This window comes from Penaeus chinensis, chromosome 21 (genome assembly GCF_019202785.1).
Source record: "Penaeus chinensis breed Huanghai No. 1 chromosome 21, ASM1920278v2, whole genome shotgun sequence".
NCBI classification, from domain to species: domain Eukaryota; kingdom Metazoa; phylum Arthropoda; class Malacostraca; order Decapoda; family Penaeidae; genus Penaeus; species Penaeus chinensis.
Window position 1 is genome coordinate 12,538,758 of NC_061839.1, and position 26,533 is coordinate 12,565,290.

A 26,533-nucleotide genomic window follows, 5' to 3' on the forward strand; every position below is an offset into this window, starting at 1 on the left:
TATATTATATATTATATATTATATATTATATATTATATATTATATATTATATATTATATATTATATATTATATATTATATATTATATATTATATATTATATATTATATATTATATATTATATATTATATATTATATATTATATATTATATATTATATATTATATATTATATATTATATATTATATATTATATATTATATATTATATATTATATATTATATATTATATATTATATATTATATATTATATATTATATATTATATATTATATATTATATATTATATATTATATATTATATATTATATATTATATATTATATATTATATATTATATATTATATATTATATATTATATATTATATATTATATATTATATATTATATATTATATATATATATATATATATATATATATATATATATATATATATATATATATATATATATATATATATATATATATATATATATATATATATATATATATATATATATATATATATATATATATATATATATATATATATATATATATATATATATATATATATATATATATATATATATATATATATATATATATATATATATATATATATATATATATATATATATATATATATATATATATATATATATATATATATATATATATATATATATATATATATATATATATATATATATATATATATATATATATATATATATATATATATATATATATATATATATATATATATATATATATATATATATATATATATATATATATATATATATATATATATATATATATATATATATATATATATATATATATATATATATATATATATATATATATATATATATATATATATATATATATATATATATATATATATATATCTAAAAATAAAAAAGGTTCTTTGTCAGTTCTTCCTATTACACCATGCAGTTATGCTAAAAAAAAAAAAAAAAAAAAAAAAAAAAATACCGAGACAGCAGCAGTACAAGACCATAACCATCAGTAAAAATACACCATTCCTAGAAAGTCTTGATATGAGTCACTTAGCTAAATCCCTTCCTGGGCTTAAAAAGGTACCATAAATGCACATGTAAAAATTTCATGGTCCCAACAAGTATCTTCATAGCCTGATGGACATATAGCCTACAGCTCTATCCAAGTTCCACTTAAGAATAATCTGCTTTTTTTCTTCATTTCTTTTTTTCTCTCTCTCATTTTCATAAATCTTTCGTACATTTGTATATCTTTAAAACAAGATGGATATATGCAGTAAATGAATACAGTGACAATAACATGGTTATATCAATGCCTACATTACAAATCAACAATCTTTCTTCTTGAACACTGAATATTACATCAAAATCAAAAAAGAAAAAGTAATGAGAAAACAAACTGTCTTACCTAAGTAGATACTGATCATATAAAAGAAATTAAGCCATAATAATCATGAGCAATAAAATATACTAGTACATACAATTGAGCACTAGCCATTGTCTATTACTTGCTATAGTCATAACCTTAATTGTCACTACAGTCTACAGGTTAACAGTATTCAAACCAAGCATAAACTACACGAAGGAAAGACTCCCTTCGCGCCTGTGTCAACAGTAACGTCACTAGCAACTTGAAGGGAATTCTGTGGGGTCAGCTTCTTTCTGAAGGCCAAACATTTTCCTGAACACTAGGATTGTATACTTGGTTAACTTTTTTGTGTAATATTTTTTGTTTTCATAATTGTGTTTCTGTGTCTGTTCATTTGTTTATTTGTTTGTCTGAGTGTGTGTAGTTGGCTGTTAGTGATTGACTGTGCTTGTTTTTTTATTTGGATTTATGTGTATGCATCCATATCTATGTACAACTTCCATATTCCTTACCAAAGTTCACTTCCTTACACTTTGTCATGAACATTTTGGCCGGCTACCTTTACTTAGTCAAAAGTGACAGCAACATCTATCACTGACTTTCTATCACTACAGCTGTCCCTAACCCTTCATTCAACTGTGATGCTACCTTACCGGTGGGAGATTCTTCACAACTTCTCCAAAAGAAATTAAAAAAGGTCATTAACTCTGACGGTAAAAAACTACTATAAAAGTCATACTTGCAGATCACTGTCTCCTACTATATGCAGGGGAACAAGATGAAATGCACAGATCTTTGCAATTCACTACAAACTTTGAGTATATGTTAAAATGTTCACCATTTGCAATCCACTGTGATGTTACCTCATAAAATTGAGAAATATATCTCCAAAGTAACCACAGAGTCTGCTAAAATAAGAGGTTCTACTTCCTGTAATCAGTCACCTTCACATTCCCCTCACAGATTCTCTAGACCTTTGTTATCTATGAATTCCACAAGAGCTTTGTAGGAGAACTCATACTGGGCCTGGAAAGAAAGAAAAAAAAAAAAATTACTGAATTCAGTTCTCAGTGAACAGTTTAATTTAACAGTTTTATATATATATATATATATATATATATATATATATATATATATATATATATATATATTCTATATTCTATATTCTATATTCTATATTCTATATTCTATATTCTATATTCTATATTCTATATTCTATATTCTATATTCTATATTCTATATTATATATTATATATTATATATTTATTATATATTATATATTATACATTATACATTATACATTATATATTATATATTATATATTATATATTATATATTATATATTATATTATATATTATATATTATATATTATATATTATATATTATATATTATATATTATATATTATATATTATATATTATATATTATATATTATATAATATTATATAATATTATATAATATTATATAATATTATATATATATATATATATATATATATATATATATATATATATATATTATATATATTATATATATATTTTATATATATATTTTATATATATATATATTATATAATATATATATTATATAATATATATAATATATCTACATATTATATAATATATATAATATATATATTATATACATTAAATATTACATAATATATATATTATATAATATATATATAATATATCTACATATTATATAATATATATATAATATATATATTATATACATTAAATATTATATAATATATATATTATATAATATATATATTATATAATATATATATATATATGTTCTTATTATTATTATAAATATCATTAATAATAATAACAATAATAATAATAATAATAATAATAATAATAATAATAATAATAATAATAATAATAATAATAATAATAATAATAATAATAATAATAATAAAGCACATATATCAAACACAAAACAATACAAGAGAGGTAACTTACAAACTCTTGGAGTTGGAATTGTCTAAGAGCCCGAATTCTGCGAGCCGTCTGGAAAAGATCTACTCTCCCTTCCCTCCGCAGCTGACGGAGGCAATTATTGAGACATACGTATACACTGCTGCGGTCACCACCACCCCTGCAAATGCCAAAATATTTCTTTAAACAAATGTAACTTAATGCCACTATGTTTTTTATTTGTATATGCATTTTCAGTGCTAGGATATAAAATACAAAATGAGATAAAAATTCACCTAACTATATGATTTCCTTCCACTGAGAAAGTATATACACAACGGCACATCTGTTATTAAAATCTTAAATCTATGTAAAGCTTACGAGCAGTGGACAAGTGTGGGAGCAGCTGTGGAAAGACTGGCATCGGTGTGGGCCTGTACTCGTGTGATGATCTCCATAATTCCATAGGTCACCAGAGGAACTTCACCTAAGGCTCCTGACCATCCAATGTAATGGAACTGTGTCACCGTCAAGGCATCACCATTCTGTTAATAAAGAAAAGAAAAGAAAAAGAGGATTATTACCCACTAATTTTCAAACGGTACAATTCCTAAGCAGCGTGAATAGAAACACATTTTTCTTGAGGAAAAAAGAAAAAAGAAAAAAAAAATCATAACTGAGGAGGAGGAAGAGGAAGAGGAAGAGGAAGAGGAAGAGGAGGAGGAAAACAATCACAACTGAGGAGGAGGGGAGGAGGAGTGGAGTGGGAGTAGGAGGAGGAGGAGGAGGAGGAGGAGGAGGAGGAGGAGGAGGAGGAGGAGGAGGAGGAGGAGGAGGAGGAGGAGGAGGAGGAGGAGGGGGGGGAGGGGGGGAGGAGGGGGAGGGGGGAGGAGGAGGAGTGGGAGGAGGAGGAGGAGGAAAATAATCCCAACTGAGTAGGTGGAGGAGGAGGAGGAAAATAATCCCAACTGAGTAGGTGGAGGAGGAGGAGGAAAATAATCCCAACTGAGTAGGAGGAGGAAAATAATCCCAACTGAGTAGGTGGAGGAAAATAATCCCAACTGAGTAGGTGGAGGAAAATAATCCCAACTGAGTAGGTGGAGGAGGAGGAGGAAAATAATCCCAACTGAGTAGGAGGAGGAGGAGGAGGAAAATGATCCCAACTGAGTAGGAGGAGGAAAATAATCCCAACTGAGTAGGTGGAGGAGAAGGAAGAAAATAATCCCCAACTGAGTAGGTGGAGGAGGAGGAGGAAAATAATTACAACTGAGTAGGAGGAGGAGGAGAAGGAGGAGTCTGTGATATCAGAATCAACATTTTACAAAAAAAAATAAGGAAAAATTGATGCTTAAAAAAAAACATTAATAAAGAGAAGAATTACATAAAAGGGTATACCACTGATAAACTATAAAGGGATTAATGGCAACTGATACCCTTGGGGAATTATCTTCAAATAAAAATAAAAAAATGTTGACCACAGTAACTGCATAACTGATCAAAAGTCCTTCAATCAGTATCAAGGTTTCGTACTTAACAAACTATGAAAATACTTACTGAAAACATTCAGGTACAAATTTTAATGAGTGTACTAACAACTCAACCATTATTTAACCCAATGAGCATGGGTGTCAAGACTACAATGCCATGCCCACTGTAATAAAAATGTTATACATTGTCTTTACACTTAGATGGCTCTGCAAGTGCTTAGTCATCGAGGCCACAACTATTAGTCTTACCTATCTCATCTGTTTACCCTTTTCCTTCATTTTTTGAAAGATTCACTAATACTCATAATATCAATAAGAATGATAAAAATGTCAATATTAATAGTACTGGAAAGAAAAACACATTTTCCCGCTAATTCAAGGAATGGGGAAATCAGGGTTGGTCACTAGGGCCAACTGATAAACTCCTTGCTGCTGAGCACGCATGGAGCCATCTGTATCTAACAAAACTCACTAAAATCTAAAGGGGGCAATACATAAGCCCGCTGACATTGGGTTAATAATGAGTGTTCTTGTTTCATTCCTGGCCAACTACATACTAATTATTCAAATAAACACCTACCTTCACAGCAAATTCTTTACATAAACCTTACCTTTGTGTTTGTAAGCAGGAATGATCTGCTGGAGTATTTAGGATAGCTTTCACTCGACACAAGCTTCACTGAGATATGTTCATACTGCTCTTCATCATCTGGCCAATATTTGTTACAGCATCCTTCTCCACTGCCCAACTGTAAAACACATTAAGGTTTAGAGACAATGTTATAATTATGAAATCTTTACTTCTTTCCTCCACTAACATCAACTTTTCTCTTAGATGCACAAGTTCAAAGACCAGATATGAGATATGTAAACAAACTTAACAGTTTTGTCATCTAATCACTTTCAGGAAGAATTAAACTTTTTAATAATAGGTGCATCATCAATGGCAAGTATGAGGAGGAAAAAAAAGTATATTCTTATATTTTTTATATTACATTACAAAAAAACATATATTCAAAAATATGTACAATGCAAGATCAATTTTACAAATGGTGATAATTTCTTTAATCGTTTCACCATTTTAAGTAATATCAGACATGCTATTAATTTAATACTGTTGTTTTCAATGCTGAAGAGAGCGTGATCAACCAGCCATATTCATTTCATATTTTCAGCAAACATGGTCTTCTGACCTCCCTTAACCTAAACAACAAACATACATGCAGTCAAAAGAAAGAGGGTAATCTACTATACCTAAAACTGGAAGAGAGAAGAAACCAAAGGCAAAAAAAAGCAAGAAAAGAAATCACTTGAACTTACAGCAGTTATAAATCAGTTAGTCAAGCTTTGTTAATGGTGCATGTTGATGTTATGTGCAGCACCCCATAAAATTATCAACCAAAACCATGTCATCTGACCTTATTCATGATATGCTATCAACCAATGACTAAATTTATCTCTTACATTTAACTTTTACAGGTACTCCCTTTCAATGCTACCTTTTATTCTCTAATAAGAAGACTATAATAACTTTAACAATAAATAACAATAATATCAGTAATACTGTTAATAGTATGATAATTAAAAAATCATATAAATACATGTAAATTACTATTTTAGCATAACAAGTTGGATAAACTAGAATACCTTACAAGAGAGGCTTCATGGTACAACAACAATCTATACTGTCTTATCAGTAACATTTAGCTTATTGTATGGATATTTTATTCTTATTAAAAAACACATACACATACACACACACACACACACAAACCCGCACAGCAGAAAGAAAATCATTTTAAAACTAAATTATTCTATCCTCATACTTAAAGCTGCCTTGCAGGTATAGAGAAATACTTTTTTCTTGAGTTTAAAAACTAATTTAAAAAGAAAAACAATAGATATCTGATGCATAAGATCCAAAAATAATTAAATAAACAAACATTTCTCAATAAAACTGTTATTTCTTGTTGGCTACATCTACCCCTTGGCTCATCTCCATCCTGACTCAATATGAAATCAACATGAAACCTTCATCAGTAAACATTTAAGCAATACATAAATACTTATTCCTTATTTTTTCTCATTTGAAGACTTTCCAATAACCATATTCTGATACTACTTGTTCCACACATTTCATGGTCACAAGTTTTCTGATGGATAAGACAAGACCGGACAGGAAAGTGTAAGGGAGGATAGGGGACAGCAGAGCAGAGCCATCAAGACTGAGCAGAGCAGGGTTAGGACAGACGGGCAGGGTAAGGGAGGGGTCAGGGCTGAAAAGTAATTAGAGGTCAGGGAATGGAGCAGGACAGGGGAAAGGTAAGATACAGGACAAACAGGGAAGTGCAGGGCAATCCAAGGCAAGGAAGAGGAAGTAAAGGTCAGTTTAACAAGATGCATAACTTTTTTAACAAAAAAGAAAGAAAGAAAGAAAGAAAGAAAGAAAGAAAGAAAGAAAGAAAGAAAGAAAGAAAGAAAGAAAGAAAGAAAGAAAGAAAGAAAGAAAGAAAGAAAGAAAGAAAGAAAGAAAGAAAGAAAGAAAGAAAGAAAGAAAGAAAGAAAGAAAGAAAGAAAGAAAGAAAGAAAGAAAGAAAGAGAAAGAAAGAGAAAGAAAGAGAAAGAAAGAAAGAAAGAAAGAAAGAAAGAAAGAAAGAAAGAAAGAAAGAAAGAAAGAAAGAAAGAAAGAAAAAGAAAGACAGCAAGAGAAAGAAAGAAAGAAAAAAAAAAAAAAGAGAAGAAATTTGGACAGAAAATTTACCATGGATAATGTTAGACAGGCCAATTTACCATAAAATAACATAACTCATAACAAGCAAGGTAAAAGAGATCTACACAGGGATGAGAAAGCTTTGCCAGGCATTGTTAGGACAGGTTGAGTTGTGCCTCATGAGGATAGGACAAGGTATATTCGGTATCTGATCACAACTTTGATTCCTAACAAAGGGCAAATGTGGTATACATGAACATGAATAGTTTTTCTTAAATGGTTCATTCTATTTCATTATTACCCATTTTCTTGTATGAATCCTTGAACAGGTAAAGATAACTGGCATTGCCATTGTACCAAATTTTTAAAATCTTTTTACAAGCACTACATTATTGTATGAGTAGCATTACATAACTCCTTCTTAATTGATATCTACCAGGATTAAATAAAATCAAGAAAACACTAATTCTAACATATTCAGCACAATAAATAGGAAGCTGGACCTTCTCCCTTCGAAAATACTTTATTGTGCACTGATCTCATAACCAGTTTTATAAGAAGAGAAACCTATTAACCCTTGGATCTGGATGATTCATTGCACTCACATGGCCCAAAATATGGGCAGCATTAGGCTTATGTGAGCAGCCACTCTGCCAGGTGCGTGGCTTGTAGGTCGGGAGCACACGAACACCCATGTGCAGTGAAAAGACTCTATGCCTTCCCTTTGCAATATTATTCTTATGAATAAACATTTTTAGCTTTTTCCTATTTTCCAATGTCCATATTTGTTTTGATATGCTTTATCCAGATGGTAATAGAATGCTTTCCCTGCACAGACTCTTATATCATCAAGAATAATAACAATAAGTAACATTTTGTTATTTGTGTCATTTTTTATTCTTTTGTAATATTCAATTTTCTGTAATGCATCCTGAGGCCAGGAATAGGATGCCGAGAATGGAAATGGCTCTGGTCTCCCAACCCTTATTTGATGGCACCCGCACCATGCTTCTGATCTATCTGTCTCTTCTTAGATGGCACCCAATCAACATAGGCAAAATAAATTACTAAATACATATGTGTGTGTGTGTGTGTGTGTGTGTGTGTGTGTGTGTGTGTGTGTGTGTGTGTGTGTGTGTGTGTGTGTGTGTGTGTGTGTGTGTGTGTGATATCACAGGGAATACACAGTAATAAATGAATATTATGATATCATTTAACTTAACATACATCTGGTTTCAAGACTAATGTTAAGAAAAATATATCTGAGCAATGAAAAGAGGTCTTTACCCCACTTTCTACATGAAACTAATCACATTCAGAGCAAAATGACTTCATATTGCATATAATCATCATGAGTTAAAACCATCCTATTTCTTGCTGTACTCAGCAAAATAAACTAGATCACAAGAGACACAAAAATCACAAATTTCCTGGACTGACAGCAAATGTAACTGAGAGACAAGATAAACAATGATAGATAAATGGTTCAGGCAGATGCCTTTTTGGGTGCTCACTTCCAAACAGTAAATACAGCTACATCAACAGTGACCTGAAAAAACTTCTTAAAAAGCATACCAAGTCCAAATACATAAATAAATCATTATGTGCTTTCCTGGATTGCCTCAGCTACAAACGAAATTACAAATATATGGTGAAACTGTGCTTAAGAACAGGACAGATTTCAGAAATAATAGTTTGAAAGATAATTCCCATTTTACAAATAAATACTGTCACCTAACCCACTGCATGTGACAAAATTCACAGAAAGTAATATGAATGGGGGACACACACTTCAACCTTATGCAAGAAAAAAATGTTATGTTAATAAAATTGCCAAGACCCAGCCAAACTCAAAAAGAAGTCAAATCACAAACACAAACTTTCTAATTAATTTACCTGACCAAGTTGTACCTAGTGGGAATATCAAAAAGTAAATTTTGATCATCATCTTTTGTAGTAATCTTCATATAAAAAACAAACTTAATAACTAAAATGCTAATAGCAAGCTTTAGTTGCATTAACAGGTGACTAAATAATTAGTAGCATCAACATATATTACTGTGGAAAACAAACCTCAGGCCATGGTTTTAGTAAAGAAAACCAGCTCTGAAATAGCGTCACGCCAGGCTGATATTCAAGCATCAATGAAAGCCAAAAGAGCTGAAGGATATCTAAGGCGCCACACATTATCAACAACAAACAAGTCTTTCATCATTGGTGTATAGCCTGCAATCTGATTTGCATGAAAGATAATGGACTACATCATGGAAAAATTATGTATACATACATTTTCTTCCTCCTTTTCCTTTAGGGTATGTTACATATTCTTTGACTTTCAGAAAGCATATACATGGTTGCAGCAGGATAATGCTTTGATATATTAGGACCCTTGAACATATGCAAAAATAGAAATGTGCGGTAACCATAAATAAAGCACCCTGTGACTGAGAGTGACACACCTTCACCTACAATAAATTTCTGAGTATATTTAACAGGGCTACAAACAGGTAAAAAACTGGAATAATTTTGAGACTACAATAAAAAAAAATCATAATGAATACAAGATAATAATAGCTTGAATTTCAGCATAGAATGACACTTCCTTTGGTCTGTTTTCCTATACTGTTAATTGCAACTATTGGCAACTACCATTAACCCATATCTGCCGAGCCACACCTATAGCCGTCACAACAAACCGACTCATCATGCCGGGTGCGGCTATAAGTGTTATGACGCACAAGAGCACGTCAAGCGGAAAGTTCCACTACATGTAGTAGACTCCCGGGCCTAACAGCAGGACAGTTGCCAGAAGTCACCAGAGTCAATGACACCAAGAGATTTCTGACACCGTTATTGAGGGGTTAATAAACAATATTTTGAAAACATCTAAAAAGTACAATTAGTTTCCAATTTCAGTTGTACAATTACATAAAGTTACTTTTAACTATTCCCTTCTTATATTCTCCTTTTTCCTAAATACCTATCATTATTGTCCTTTATCAACTTCCCCACTCTTCTGAATTATAAAGAGTAAAGTTTTTAAAGTAACAATCTGACAATTTCAGTCTAATAATTGTAACTAATGTCACATCCCTTGTGCCATGCATTTGCCACTAATCCATGTAAATTGTAAACAATATGGCAGAGAAATGTATAGTATGCAGTGACAAAAAGCTTGAATCTTTTTATTGTTACACTGGCACTGGAATACTTAGTGGCAAAGTCACAAAATCAAAGTAAACTACATTAGACAACTGTCACCAGTGCATGACTTTATAGACAAAATAATAATAATAAAAAATATATGTATATAAAAGGAACACAGATGGAATGATAGGAGACAAAAGCAGACAAGCAAAACTCTCAACTTCTCTAACCTCAGACAGCATGACTATGGTTGTAACTTCTTGGTCAAACACCATTCTCCAGAAGTCTGCAATTGTGTTCTCCATCGGATCTTGAGTGACTATAAATGACTCAGCCAGATCATAACCCTGTGGGATATTGAAATAATTAGCTTACTTCAGGACCACTGACATACTGTAACTGCCAGATATAAAACACTCTCATTAGTAATGAATTACAAATTCAAAATGCAGCACAAAGAACTCCATGTGTTCCTTTGTTTTCAACTAACCGTAACAAAGGAGGCGTTGATGTAAGTAGATGATGGTTTGGTAGGCAATGGTGCAAGGATAACACGATTGTTATCATATGGCAGCAAGAAGTCATACCTATTCTTGGGTTTATTCTCTTCACTTGTTGCAATAGCAAAAGCTTTTCTATCTTCTACTACCTTACCCAGCCGCTGCAAATAAGAGAAAATACTGTAAGAACACTAAAAAAAAGAAAAAGAAAATAAATACATATGGTGTTAATAGAACAAAATAAAAGGGAACATGACTCAGATCATGAACATGTCTCCCTCTTTCTTTTTCTCTTCCCTTCTCAATGCACTGAAGCAATCAACTTCCAAAAGGATAACAATAATAACAATAATAGTAATAGTAATAGTAATAGTAATAGTAATAATAATAATAATAATAATAATAATAATAATAATAATAAACAGCCCATTACCTCAAATTCCTTCTCAAGTGGTGAAGAATCATCTAAACTGTCATGGTGTGTGTGGTTGCTGTAAGCTTCTTTCAGCTGAGATATGGTAAGCTCAGTGTTTCCAAATTGGCTGTACTCCATTAGCGCACGGTGGATGAACACATACTGTTTCTGTTGAGAGAACACATCCTGGAGTCAAAATCTAACTCTCTAAGCATACTTGCATGACAATTAAATTTGCAAATACTACACAAAAGAAATTAATGACAAGAAAAATATCCCAAAGTATCCTTTCTATCACACAATAGCACAGCTATCTCTTTCAGAACTTACAAGGGACTGAACGAGGAAGTTTCTCTGATGCCGTAGATCACAAATGAAGTTGAAGATTGAGGCCTGACCTTCTTCATCCAGCTCCATCACCAGAGAGTCTAAACCCACTAAAGTTCCGGTTCGCCCTACTCCAGCACTGCATGGAGAACAAAAATTTTATGTGCATAAATTTCTACCGAAACATTTTCATATGCAAATTGCTTTTCTCCAATAGCTTAGGGACGATATTCCTGTACTAGATATATGAAAAATAAATAAAGTAATAAAATAAAGGAAGATCATTTCTTCTCATTAATTTTATCAATTATTCCCAAATGTTGCAAAAAGGGATCATTAACAAAAGCTTTAATAATAAAAATGATATAAAAATAATAAGGAACTTTACCTGCAATGAACCAAGAGTGGCCCTTGGTCATGTGAATAGGCCTCGTTAATACGGCGCAGGAAGGAGAGGACTCCAGTCGGGTGTTCAGGAGCAATAAAGTCTTTCCAGAGCAGGTAGTGGTACTGGAGAACCTCGTGTGTTTGGGGGTCATCGGGCTCACCCCATTCAGCCCTCAGAGTCCGAACCATGTAATCTGTCGTGAAGAGATTAGAAATTAGTGTCTGAATTTTGCTGCCTTGGAAAAAAAAAAAATTTTTTTTTTTTTAGTAAGCTGTTCTGAATTTTGTTTCATTTGCTTGAACTGATATCCTATACTCAGGTTCACCTATTAAATTGTTTCTTTAATAAATACTCTAATCCATTTATATCTTTCAGTTCTCAGTTATCTGTATAATTTCACAACTTGTGAATTATCAACAATAGTATTAACCACATTAAACAAATAAAATCATAGTGGGCATGGCATGCCCACTGGCATAGGGTTAAAAGGGAATCTACTTTTCCCACTAGATTTGTCATCAGAAGTGCACCACATATGTGGTGTTGGTCAAGACCACTAAAAGTTTCAGATATAGTGGCTATCAAAATCAATACCCAAACCATATCATAAACCAGCAGTTAGCATACCTGAAAATGCTTTTTCCTTGATGAGATGCACTGTAATGTTTCCAAAAGTCTTGATTTGCCCTGCTTCAGGCCAATACTTGACACACTTGATCTTGCCAGTCTCCTCTAAATTAGTAAGCATCACGCAAACACCACAGCGTTGCTCTACAATCATTCTCCAGAAGTCGTCCACAGTTGTATCCATTGGTCCTGGAATTATCCAAAATAAATTCATTTATATGTTAAAACTAAACGTCTCTCAGCCATAATTCCTGGAGTTGGTCAAAAGAATGAAATTATTTGTATGTTAAAACTAAACATTTGTAAGCCATAATATAACCAATAAAATTTAAAATTAGTTAGCCATAATTCTACAAAAATCACATTTCTTATTCTGACTGTATTTTTTCTAAAATCAGCACAAGGTATATTTACCCTGAGCACAGACAAACTTCTTCCGTTCCTTGTAGCCCAAAACGTAATTTGCATTGATGTAGTCTGTCCCAACAGCACCATTAATTTGTGACAGCTTGACACGTGTCTGATCATAAGCCTTGATATCTGGATAGCGGTTCTTTGGGGCATTCTCAATGAGATCTGAAGCCCGACTTGTGCGATCATAGAACTTCTCTGGCAGTGCCTGAATAAAAACAATATTTAAGAAATCTTGTTGCATCAAGGTTAAACTAAGCCATATCTGTATCAAATGTATCAAATTATCATTCTCAAAATCTGTTCATGCATTTAAGAATTCTTAAGTGTACATAAAAATATATATGTATATATATACATATATAGATATATATATAGATATATATAGATACATATATATACACATATATATACACATATATAGATACATATATATACATATAAAAATAAATAAATAAATATATATATATATATATATATATATATATATATATATATATATACACACACATACATATGAATGGTAAAAGACTACCATGTTGATACTATGGCAGAAATAACACAATACACAATATATGTGTGTGTGTGTGTGTGTGTGTGTGTGTGTGTGTGTGTGTGTGTGTGTGTGTGTGTGTGTGTGTGTGTGTGTGTGTGTGTGTGTGTGTGTGTGTGTATGTGTGTATGTGTGTATGTGTGTATGTGTGTATGTGTGTATGTGTGTATGTGTGTGTGTATGTGTGTGTGTGTGTGTGTGTGTGTGTGTGTGTGTGTGTGTGTGTGTGTGTGTGTGTGTGTGTGTGTGTGTGTGTGTGTGTGTGTATATGTGTATATGTGTATATGTGTATATTTATATATGTGTATATGTGTATATGTGTATATGTGTATATGTGTATATGTTTATGTATATATGTATATATGTATATATGTATATATGTATATATGTATATATGTATATATGTATATATCATATATATGTATATATGTATATATGTATATATATATATATATATGTGCATATATATCTCACACACACACACACACACACACACACACACACACACACACACACACACACACACACACACACACACACACACACACACACACACACACACTCTTTTTTATATACATACACAAACATATATATACATACACAAACATATATATACATATACCTATATACCTTTACATATACAAAAATAAATATATACATATCCATGTATAATATATAAATATATAATACATACATACATAAACATATATATACATACATATACATATGCATACATACATACATATACATATATATACATATACATATATATATGCATAAATACATACATACATATACATATATATTTATTTATTTATATATCTATTAAGTTTTATATCTATTTATCTACTTATTTCTATTCTTTAAAAAAACTCACCTCATATTCTCTTCTAAATCCTAGTTCCGAGTCTTTTAGCTTCTCAACGTACTGAGGCACAAGTTCCTCTCGTGGAACTGGCTTTACATCAACAGCTGGTTGGGACATGAGTGTGTGAGATCTTCTTAGGGATCTGAAGATTCGCCTGAAGAGAATGTAACACCAATGAGTATTGCTTAATGTATACCATAACCTGTGGAGTACCTTCTTAGCACTTACAGAGCAATGTGGCTATACTGTTGGATAACTTGTAATTTTTATTCACAGCAAGGGAAAGATTATTAAAATGCAAATATTAAAGGTGGCAAGTACTGCCTGACAGGAAGTGCTGATATTGAGGAAAAAACTACCAATTGTCAATAAGGACATCTATGATTTGTCATTTGAAAATAAACACATTAACTGAAGAGGTGTATTGCAGTGTACAGGCTATATATCATGAATACTATTGCCTGGCATATTAACAAACATGCAAGGCAACATTTTCCACAATTAATCAGTTCAGAAACCACAACTGAAATCTTGGTAATTACCGTTCTTTAAATAATCCTAACACTGAAAAATTAAGCAAAAATTCATAGCTTTACCCACAAGAGGTTTGGGAAATTGCTGGAAATAGATACAGGAAATAATAGTTGTACATTATTCAAAAGATTTTTTTTCTTAACTCACCCTAGAGATCCAGACAGACTCTCTGTGACTTCTTCCTCTTCTAAATGCTTATTCCTTCTACGATAGAAACATAGAAGACTACATAATCCTATTGTTAACAGGAGAAGGAATGTGAAAAGACCAGCAGCCACATATATAATCTGCATCTGGGATATGTGTGTTGGTGGGTCATTGCTGTATTCAATGTCTTTCACAGGCTGAATAACCGGAAAGAAGTCAGAATATGCTGTCAATGGTTGTCCTGTGCTAGATTGAACTGGAAAAAGAAAAATAAGAGGACTTAGGCTCTGTATTCTTAGTGATCTTAATAGGAAAGTCATATAAAAACTACATCTTTTCTGTATGATATAAAGAATTTCCTGACACAGGTTTACAAATACACAAGTTAGTACTGTTACATTAAAGAATAATTCTTAAATATGTACAAAAGGTCAACACAAATAAATCTATAAAGCATATATGATAAAATTAGCTACTATAAAATGTACTACCAAAACTGGTAACACTGATGTCACCTTACTATAGTGCATCTAAACTTAGTAAACAAAAACTGGCTACAAACCTCAGACAATGAAGTACTCCTATTCATCAATTTTTTTTTGTGTGAAAAAGTGATACTGCAGTATTTTGCACATTTAAAACATATAAACCTTTTAATCTTTTTCACTGAAATTTTCTGCATTTAACACCAATCTATATTTTTTTCTCTAGAGACTTGGCAAATTAGAGTAACCCAGAGTCCAGGATGTGTTGCCAGTTTTTTCTTTATTGAGATTGGACAAAGTATAGTTACCTGCATACTGTTTACATAATTAGGTAAGTAAAATCAGTCTTTAACACTTCAGTAATGAAACATGTCTATAACATCAGCAGTTTGACCTAGCTTTTAATGATAGCAAGAACTTGGTGAACATCACTTTCCATTACATGATGCTTTGTTGTACAGCTTAAGCAAACATGAATAGTCAACAAGCCTGACTACTACTTTAGGAAGCTTACCCGAGAGTATCACAAAGCCTGTGTAGTTAGATTCCTGTGAAAGTATACCATCTACAACTGGTGGTAGGACTTGCAGCGAAAGGAGGGATCGCCTATTCCCCCTCGTCATGGACCTTTTGACGCGGCTCTCATTGCTGGTGGATGCTGCTGCTTCACCCATAGGCATCATCTCCCCCAAGCAAGCCGCACATCCCTCAGACCAATTTCCTACAACCTTTCCATCTCCCAAGAGCAGGTACTTGTCCTTCACAGACCACCTGAGGAGAATCCAATTCTACGTTGTCTACTACCATTATGCAATTTTCAGGCATTAGCTAGTTACATGATCTCTATCTGCTCTGCACTCTCTTGTAAATGAACCATGCTGTCTTAGTCCAATTTTAAGGAAGAGGACATTTATGAGTCAACTGCTTTAAGATACTGTTCTTCCAATTAGTAAAAAAAAAATCTCAATAACCTTTAAACATGAAGCAATAACTTTTGATCTCTTGTGAATTCTGTAGTGAAAGAAATCCAATATTCACACTTTGCTGCTAAAAAAAAAAGTCAATTTCCAACAAAGCCAATAGTGAACATTATTATCTAGTGCCATAAAAAAGAACAGACAATAACTATGACAAGCATGTATATGGATATCAAAGCTTTACTCTAAACTAATAAAGAAATTACTACTGCCAGATACAAAGCATATTGACTTGTGTGCATCACTGTGACTGCATGGGAATCCATTCAATTCAGATGTTTATTGTGTGCAGGAATGTGGCAATTTCTAACTTTGAAAAAGGTAGGAAAAATGTAAATGTCAAATGTTTGTACAAATATTTACCAATTACAATGTGCAAAAATATGTAAAGAAAAGCTGATATTTTGTGTGTTGTGCAACTTTTATCAATACTCTATACATTCTATGGTCCCACTAATATTATAAGTCCATAATTATCAAAATTTGTATTAGCACCATGATACAACACATCTCACCCTGATTTCATGATACAAACACTTACATGTATTAAAAATAGAATCACTTGATTTTACAAACACACACACACACACACACACACACACACACACACACACACACACACACACACACACACACACACACACACACACACACACACACACACACACACACACACTCTCTCTCTCTCTCTCTCTCTCTCTCACACACACTCTCACACACACTCTTACACACACTCTCACACACACTCTCTCTCTCTCTCACACACACTCTCACACACACTCACACACACACTCTCACACACACTCTCACACACACTCACACACACACTCTCACACACACACACACTCTCTCTCTCTCTCTCTCTCTCTCTCTCTCTCTCTCTCTCTCTCTCTCTCTCTCTCTCTCTCTCTCTCTCTCTCTCTCTCTCTCTCTCTCTCTCTCTCTCTCTATATATATATATATATATATATATAGACTGACAGAACAAAATCGCTGACATCAAACTATGGAAAGCCCCACTTACCTGGAAAAGGCTTCAGCAACATAGGCTCCAGATGCTGAAGGTGACCGGTGGACCTCATCATAGGTGCTGAGTGGCAAGTCTTTGGGCTCTGATATAGAGTGGATTGTATCCCCTTTGGACAATTTCACAATAACAATCCTACAACACAGAGAAATGCAAAACATGGGAATATTAAAAGTCTATTCTCATAAACACTTGTTTGTAGAGCTATTTTTTGTAAATAAAATGCCATTCAAGATTAGAAAAAGAACTCTTGTAATCCTTGTACTTACCTGTGACAGCATATGGTTCCATTACGTTCTGATGCCCTTGGTACTGGTAATCTAAGAACAGTTCGTCCATCATGAGGATATTTCCACCAACTTATTCTTTCAGGTGTTGGTACCCAAACAGGCATTGAACACACAGCATTCATGGAAGAACTGTAGCGATGCCTCGAGCCAGCATAAACCTAGGAGAAAAGAGCATCATCTCTATGAAATACTGAAGTCACTAGTCTTCTTTATATTTATATACTATAGCCTCTCTGTAGAAGCAAAACAAATATTAGTCAATAAATCTAAATATCTTTGAACATTACATAAGAAGTTATAGTAACATCAATAAACAAAGTAGACTATACCCTATAATAGAATGTTTTCAGTGTTTGACCTACCTTGATGGTATAGTTTGTGTTTGGGAGAGCATTGTAGAAAGTGTAATTCCTGAGTGATCCAGCAACATTATGTCTATAGTCATTGTTATAATATCTTCTCTGGCCATCCACATTGATGTAAGATGCAGTTTCCACAATTTCTATTTTATAGTGGTCAATCACACCATTGGGATTCTTTGGTGGTTGCCAGAGAATCTTGATGGTGCTGGGGACCTTATTTACACTGTGCTCACACTCTAACAGAAGGTCAGAAATCCTGTCTGGCACACCATTGAGGGTCATTCCAAACACAGGAGCCGAGAAATTTCCACAATCACGCTTTTCATCAGCAAAGACATCCATGCATGCTTTCACCTGGGGAAATAATAATAATGATACATCAACATACAGACACTTATAAGAAAGGAGATTAGATAAAATACAGAAGATAAAGAATTAAATCAAAAATAATTTTGACAGATTTCAATGACTATTGTATTGCATTAAACTTTAAACTGATATCATATTTTAGAATATTTATCAATAATTAATTACAATCATTCTCTGGAGCTTATAGTAATTTCTGAAGCTCACTGGGACACTCCTGAGAGATTAAAGATTTGGTGGTTATAACTCAATATTCGTCTTGTAGCTCCCTTTTTAACTTACTCCAAGAAGTTCTATAAATGAAAAGTCCCATGCTTTAGCCTTTTCAGAAATGAGGATGACTTTGATACATGTGGCAGCTGACCTGATTATGTCAAGGCAGGCCATATATGATCTCAAATACCCTGCACCCTACTTTCTCCTAGGTACCACACTGGAGAGGACAGTGGACTCTAGCAGACCTTGGAAAACTTCGTGAAGGACAGAAATGCTTCCAATAACATTAAAGGAGAAACCCTGAATTTCTCCACAATTTTAAGGTATCAGTTTCATAAAGACCTGTTTACCCATGATTCTTTATGCTTGTTAACTTGTTTCTCCCCTGTTACTTCCACTGTATATTGGATAGCTTCTTCAACTTTGATGCTCTATTATTCAGGAACTATTTAACCTGTTACTGCCAGGTCACATGTATAGCCGTCATAACAAACCACCTGATCTACCGGGTACGGCTATACATGTGGCAACGCGCTCTCAAGCGGCTACATGTAGCAGACTCTTATTCCCAGCAGCTGGACGGTTGCCAGAAATCATTGGAGTCTACGATGCCAAGAGATTTATAATACCGTCACTGAGGGATTAATATACATTTTCAGTGCATGTAAAATTGAGCTCTTTAAATAATAAAAAAACAAATTTGACCCTGACAAAAGTTTAGTAACTGGGGAGGAATAGACACCTAAAGAATTGCAGTTTTAAGGGATTAACAGATAAATGGCCAGGACAAACCATGAACTGGTACTGTGTTGCCGGCTTCAACCCTGTAAACATGTGATCTACGGCTGGAGCTGGCTTCATGGCCTGCTGAGCATCTCCTGTATTAGGGTCCGTCAGTGATAGAAGGTAGTAACCGACATACTCCTTCATCTCTTCCTCAGGCTGGCTCCATCCTACTGTGAGAGAATCCACAGTGGTTCCTCTTGGTGATGCGTTGGGGGTGAACTTTGGTTCTGAAAATAAATTGATAAGTATCAATTACCCAAATGGTAATTATGATAAGTATGGAAACAGGGAAGGGAAGGGAAGGGAAGGGAAGAGGAGGGGAAGAGAAGAGGAGGGGAAGAGAAGGGGAGGGGTAGAGAAGGGGAGGGGAAGAGAAGGGGAGGGGAAGAGAAGGGGAGGGGAAGAGAAGGGGGGGAAGGGAGGGGAAGGGAGGGGAGGGGAGGGGAAGGGAAGGGAAGAGGAGGGGAAGAGAAGGGGAGGGGAGGGGAAGGGGAGGGGAAGGGGAGGGGAGGGGAAGGGAAGGGGAGGAGAAGGGAAGGGGAGGGGAGGAGAAGGGAAGGGGAGGGAAGGGAAGGGGAGGGGAAGGGAAGGGGAGGGGAAGGGAAGGGGAGGGGAAGAGAAGTGGAGGGGAAGAGAAGTGGAGGGGAGGGGAGGGGAAGGGAAGGGGAGGGGAAGAGAAGTGGAGGGAGGGAGGGGAGGGGAAGGGAAGGGGACGGGAAGAGAAGGGGATGGGAAGGGGACGGGAAGAGAAGGGGATGGGAAGGGGACGGGAAGGGGACGGGAAGAGAAAGGGAGAGGAGGGGAGGGGAGGGGAAGGGAGGGGAGGGGAAGGGAGGGGAGGGGAGGGGAGGGAGGGAAGGGAGGGGAAGAGAAGGGGAGGGGAAGAGAAGGGGAGGGGAGGGGAAGGGGAAGGGAGGAGAGAGGAAGAGAAGGGGAAGGGAGGAGAGAGGAAGAGAAGGGGAAGGGAGGAGAGAGGAGAGAGGGGAGAGGAGGGGAGAGGAGGGGAGGGGAGAGGAGGGGAAGGGGAGGGGAAGGGAGGAGAGAGGAAGAGAAGGGGATGGGAGGGTAAGGGAAAGGGAGGAGAGAGGAAAACAACACAAATATGTGTGTCCATATATTATACATAACAATATCCTGCGAATTTTTCCCCTTTTTTATCTTCATACATGTTCTGGAATATGATGCTCAAAGTGTTCAGTTCCCACAAAAGAAAGAACTGTGATCCAAACCATAAATCTTGACCTCACCTTCAGTAAGAAGAGTAACAATCTCTTCTCTGCTCTCTGTTTCCCCTACTTCATTTGCAACCACAACTTTCAGGTGAATCTCCTCCCCTGGAGAACCAACATCTTCAAGAACTTTGTTTGTGGACTCAGCAATCACCTCTGACTGTTCTTCAAAGTTGCTCTCTGCTCTGGCCACCTATTGTACAAATGGAGTATTAACATTTCTACAAAAAAAAAATATATATAAATTAACTGCAGCAAATCTATGTAAGCAATACAATTTTAAAATGTCTAGACATATATATATATATATATATATATATATATATATATATATATATATATACACACACACACACACACAAACCACACTTTAAAATTGGTGAATGAACAATCAAAAGGAAAAGAAAGAAAGAAAAAATAAAAATTCTTCTCAACAAAACTTACCACAATCTTCATTTCATGAACAGGAGCGTTGTTCTCCTTGACTGACCACTCAGCCTGAATTTCCTTGGGTCCGACAGCACGTACCTTCGTTAGATTGACCTCTGGGAAATCTAGTAAAAGACAATGTAGTTACAAGGATTGCATAAGCTTTATATATATATATATAAATAAAACAACATAATCCATAATCATAATCTGAAACACAATGTGTACTTCTCTAATGTTTTCAATATCTAAATCATATTCAGAACAAAGAGAATCAACAATAAAGGTCACCTTGAACAAGTAGAACAGGTGTTCCACTCTGGTCACTGTTACCAATGGTATTTGAGGCTTTACATTCATATGTTCCATTATCTTTCAGCGTTACATTTTCTATCAGTAGATCTGACAGGTGCAAGTCTGATTCCTTGCTGGTTTCTACACTGTACCTGTAAAAATTGGGAGTGATTTTAAATATACAAATTTCCTGAATTATAAGTTTTATCCTCATAACTTGTCTGTCTATGTCTAAACTTTTCTACAAATAATGTTAATAGCAATTGACTAGAATATTCTAGGTAATGAATCTAAAAGCAAAAAAAACAAATGGGCACACCCACACTCAATAACACAACTAGGGAAATGTTGATGTTTTATACAAATACCCTTACCCTTTCTTTTTGTCAAGCTGCTCCTTATCCTTAATCCAAAACACCTCAGGAGCAGGGACGGCTTCAAAAGTACAAGAGAGTTTTGCCTTAAGCCCAGCTCTCACTGTGAAGTTCCTAGCTTCCATCAGCACAGGAGGAGCTATAAACAAACCAAAGCAAAGACAATAAAGAAAAGACAAAATCAAGTAAATTACTTGGATCCCATTATTATGTGACTAATAATACAACTTTCAATGGAAATCTCTGACTATTACTTACCCTGTACATGAATGGTAACATTTTTATCTGCAACTTTGTCTTTGTTGGTCTTATTTACACGGCAGTGATAGCGCCCTGAGTCTCGGAGGCCAACACGAAAAATCGTTAGGGTACTCAAGAGGTTCTCCTTCTCAACTTCTGTTATCACTTGCCACCGCACACCATCTGGCCTGAAGGATTAAATATAATCTTCAAATGGTTGCAAGAAAATAATGATAGTTATCCATTCTTTCATAAAACCATCGTAAATATTAACAAGTATGACTTTTTTTTTCTTACGATTTTATCATTGGGAAATACTAATTACTTAAAAAATTAACACACAATTACTAGTGGGTTCTTCTACAGAGATTTGCCAAGTTTCAAAGCCGAGAACACACACAAAAAAATTAAGAATAAAAACTGGCTTTAGCCTATTGATGCTAGGATGGCATGTACATACATGACATGTTCCCTGTAACTTTATCTCATTTTGTGTACACAGAGTTGGCTTCACAAGAGCTTTTCATCAAGGAGTCAATAACTAGCCTACCTGATCACCTGTTTATCCTTTTTCTTGATTTCTGGAAAGATTTTTATTTTCGACTTCTTACCACTATTAGCATTATAAAAAACATAAATATCCCAATGTAAATATCAATAATAAAGGAAAGATAAATATTAACTCCTATAATATCAATTGAAATCATGAAAATATTTTTCAATATCTGAAACCATGGAACAGAGATAGCAGGTGAGGTCAGGTAGGCCTACTGACTAAATCTTGTGGAGCCATCTGTGTGAATAAAATTCACAAAACAAAACCATAATGTCCAATGCAATTACCCAGTACCATAGGGCTAAAAGATATCTGCAATCATACCTATGTATGGCTTGCTTTTTCTTGGGAAAAGATTTGTATATTATCTTGTACAACAAAATACAGAACAATGTGAGGATGTGAAGTGGGCAAGAAAGGGGAGGAGTAATATTATGACTTGACATACCCCCCACCCACATGGCATTACAGGAGTCTGGTTTCACATGCCACTAAGTACTGCTTACCCAACCCATTTTAGCTCCATGCCTCATCTTCCTGCATAAAATTCCTAACATATGTAATAAGATCTGTATTCAACCTACGTGATATTGTGATGGCCATGACGCCACTGCAACAGGTCCCCTCGACCCCTGCAGCTAATTGTGATATTTGCACCAGCATGGGGCTCACTGCTGCCAACTTCCACCTTCAACTCGCGGATTCGCTGGCTCCCTGAAATTTGGAGACAAACAGGAATCAACTATTGCTGTATATACACATTATACATGGCCAAACAATATGAGTGTGGGGGAAGGTACAGGAAGAGATGGAAAGGGAAGAGTGAAAGGAGAGGAGTCACTGAAATTGAGTGATGAAGGGAGGAAAGAAGCAGAGGGAGGGAGCAGGGTTGAAGCTGGAGTGGAAAAAAAGAGGGTTACTCACTGACAATTTTAAAGCTTAAAGAAAAAAAAAAACTCACACCTGCATTGTTATTTAATCAGTGTTACTGTTTTCCTCATAAGCTTTTACCATTTTAGTTATTACATAACTGCTATTATTACAGCTCTTGATTCACAGTCAGTGATGTAATTGCAGTTGACAATGTGATTTTTGCTGTAGCTGTAGTTATAATTAATGTTGTTGCAGTTGTTTTTTAGCAGTAGTCTGTTCTTGCTATGTATATTATTATTCATCTTTCATTTCATTTGTTAAATATGATGCTGTTGCTTTTTGTTCCTAAATGTAAAGTGAATATAATAATCAAAGACTAAAATCAAACATCCATTATTCTTAAAGCACTTGATATCCACTCATCCTATGGGAATACCCTCCATGCTTTTATGGGCTTTCCACCCTGCACTGTAAGGAGGTGGGAAGGGAGTAAGGGAGACAGCATCTGACAAATTTGCCAAGGAATATTGTCATCCACATAGATTACTTTCATTCAGGACATATCAAAGTAATATAACAGTAGATTGACAATAAACAAATGGAAATATTGTAATCCACAAGTTATCTGTCACATAAGGGATATAGTCCATAATCAAGCATAAAAAGAAAAGGGAAAAAAAAGTTTAAACTATGATTTGTGATTGATTATATCAGCTTTAACAGGGCCTAATGACCTACATATTCATGATTAGTCAATTCATCTATACCAAACAAACACTATCAATATTGCAACAACTGTTCTCTTACCGATGCTAAACTCCTATCTATACAATTTAATAGTAGTATTTTGGATGTGTTAACACAACTAAAAAAACACTCATGGCAGAAAAAAATAAAAACAAATAAACTTGAGTTAGTGTTCTGGCTCACATAACACTGAATACACAAAACAAAACAGGACCATACCTGTGGGTGGCGCGAGGGGGGCGACAAATAAGAGCAGCAGAAGCAGGTGTCTGGCCATCCTCACTCTGAAGTTCGCCCTCTCCATCGTCACACCTACGGGGCCTGCAACGGAAAAATCACACATGCTATCTCTCTTTCTCAATGCAGGATTCAAAACATGACATGCAGTATTAAACTTCTAGTTCACATGTACCAGTTACTAGTCTGTCAGAACACAGCATCAGGTCTAACACACAAAACACATCACACAAAATAAAGTAACATGTAACCCTGATGATCACATGTAATACTAGATATTGCACAAAAATTACTAAGAACTGTGGGCCTTGTACTTGAGATAAATGTATTGCATCATAATCAAAAGAGCCTGTGCATGTCAAGAAAAATACGCAGACCTAATAAAATACATAAATTCCACAATCATTATAGAACTTGGAATAATAATTTCACTTGTAGAAAAGTATTCTTGATGGTATCCATATTCCAAACACTAATGGTTCTGATATTTTGTTCATATGACATACTTCCTGTCTTTGTCTAATCAGATAACCATACCCACTAAATAATCTAATCCACTTCACTTCCCCTGATAAACATTCATTCATACAAGTGATATAAAAAAAAAAAGTCTTTATACACTTGTACTGAAGGAAGTTTTATATGGTTTTCCTGAAAAAAAGTGTAAAAAAGTGAAAAAAGTGCAATCACTTATCCCAATAATTTCATATTGCATCAATATTCATAAAGGCAGATACCAGTTCAAAACATGTTGCAAGACCTAAAAATCTAACTTTTCCAAATGTCATTTCTTAATCAAATTCACCAATTTATCACACTATCTCCGGGAATGTTACACTTTTTCGACATGCTGAAAAATACAGGAAGTAATTTGTAACACCGATTTCCTGTACAGTGATTCATGACCACTTCTAATATTATGCTTATCATTTTTATTATAATGCAGTGTAGGGGCGTGTGTGTGTAGGAGCATGTGTGTAGGGGTGTGTGTGTGTAGGGGTGTGTGTGTGTGTGTAGGGGTGTGTGTGTAGGGATGTGTGTGTAGGTGTGTGTGTGTAGGGGTGTGTGTGTAGGGGTGTGTGTAGGGGTGTGTGTGTGTGTTGTGTTGTGTGTGTAGTGTGGTGTGTGTGTGTGTTTGTGTGTTGTGTGTGTGTTGGGTGTTGTTGTGTGTAGTGTGTGTGTGTGTGTGTGTGTTGGTGTGTGTGTGGTGTGTGAGTGTGTGGTGTGTGGTTGTGTGTGTGTGTGTGTATGTGGTGTGTGTTGTGAGTGTGTGGTGTAGTGGTGTGTTGTGTTGGTGGTGTGTGTGTTGTGTGTGTGTGTGTGTGTGTGTGTATTGTGTGTGTGGTGTAGTGTGTGTGTGTGTGGTGTTGTGTGGTGTGTGTGTGGTGTTGTGGTGTTTGGTGTGTTGTGTTATGGTATGTGTGTGTGTGTGTGTGTTGTGTGTGGTGTGTGTGTGTGGGTGTGTTGTGTGGTTGTGATGTGTTGTGTGGTTGTGTGTGTGTTTGTGGTGTGTGGTGTGTGTGTGTGGGTGTGTTGTGGTTGGTTGTTGGTGTGTGTGTGTGTGTGGTGTTGTGTGGGGGGGGTGTGGGGGGGTGGTTGTGGTGTGGGTTGTGGTGGTGGTGTGGTGGTGTGTTG

At 34.5% G+C, this 26,533-nt stretch overlaps 1 protein-coding gene across 2 annotated transcripts in view; it reads right to left on the reverse strand.

Annotated features, from left to right (window-relative positions):
- Positions 1–949: 949 nt before the first annotated feature.
- LOC125036332 (tyrosine-protein phosphatase 69D-like) overlaps positions 950–26,533 on the reverse strand; it is a 30,290-nt gene continuing 4,706 nt past the window's right edge. Inside the window, exons 2-27 of one of the 2 annotated variants that reach the window (XM_047628871.1) lie at positions 24,881–24,982; positions 23,626–23,755; positions 22,504–22,673; positions 22,246–22,384; positions 21,869–22,023; positions 21,593–21,702; positions 21,167–21,341; positions 19,926–20,146; positions 18,552–18,905; positions 18,169–18,347; positions 17,897–18,034; positions 16,410–16,666; positions 15,411–15,666; positions 14,739–14,883; positions 13,312–13,516; positions 12,898–13,086; positions 12,271–12,463; positions 11,886–12,021; positions 11,574–11,723; positions 11,131–11,301; positions 10,871–10,987; positions 9,390–9,404; positions 5,395–5,532; positions 3,678–3,841; positions 3,342–3,477; positions 950–2,395 (exon numbers count right to left, since the gene is read on the reverse strand). In XM_047628871.1, coding sequence (XP_047484827.1) covers positions 2,327–2,395; positions 3,342–3,477; positions 3,678–3,841; positions 5,395–5,532; positions 9,390–9,404; positions 10,871–10,987; positions 11,131–11,301; positions 11,574–11,723; positions 11,886–12,021; positions 12,271–12,463; positions 12,898–13,086; positions 13,312–13,516; positions 14,739–14,883; positions 15,411–15,666; positions 16,410–16,666; positions 17,897–18,034; positions 18,169–18,347; positions 18,552–18,905; positions 19,926–20,146; positions 21,167–21,341; positions 21,593–21,702; positions 21,869–22,023; positions 22,246–22,384; positions 22,504–22,673; positions 23,626–23,755; positions 24,881–24,965 — 4,197 coding nt within the window. In that variant the 5' untranslated portion in view covers positions 24,966–24,982 and the 3' untranslated portion in view covers positions 950–2,326. The remainder of the gene's footprint in view (positions 2,396–3,341; positions 3,478–3,677; positions 3,842–5,394; positions 5,533–9,389; positions 9,405–10,870; positions 10,988–11,130; positions 11,302–11,573; positions 11,724–11,885; positions 12,022–12,270; positions 12,464–12,897; positions 13,087–13,311; positions 13,517–14,738; positions 14,884–15,410; positions 15,667–16,409; positions 16,667–17,896; positions 18,035–18,168; positions 18,348–18,551; positions 18,906–19,925; positions 20,147–21,166; positions 21,342–21,592; positions 21,703–21,868; positions 22,024–22,245; positions 22,385–22,503; positions 22,674–23,625; positions 23,756–24,880; positions 24,983–26,533) is intronic. The other variant, XM_047628872.1, reaches the window with a different exon arrangement.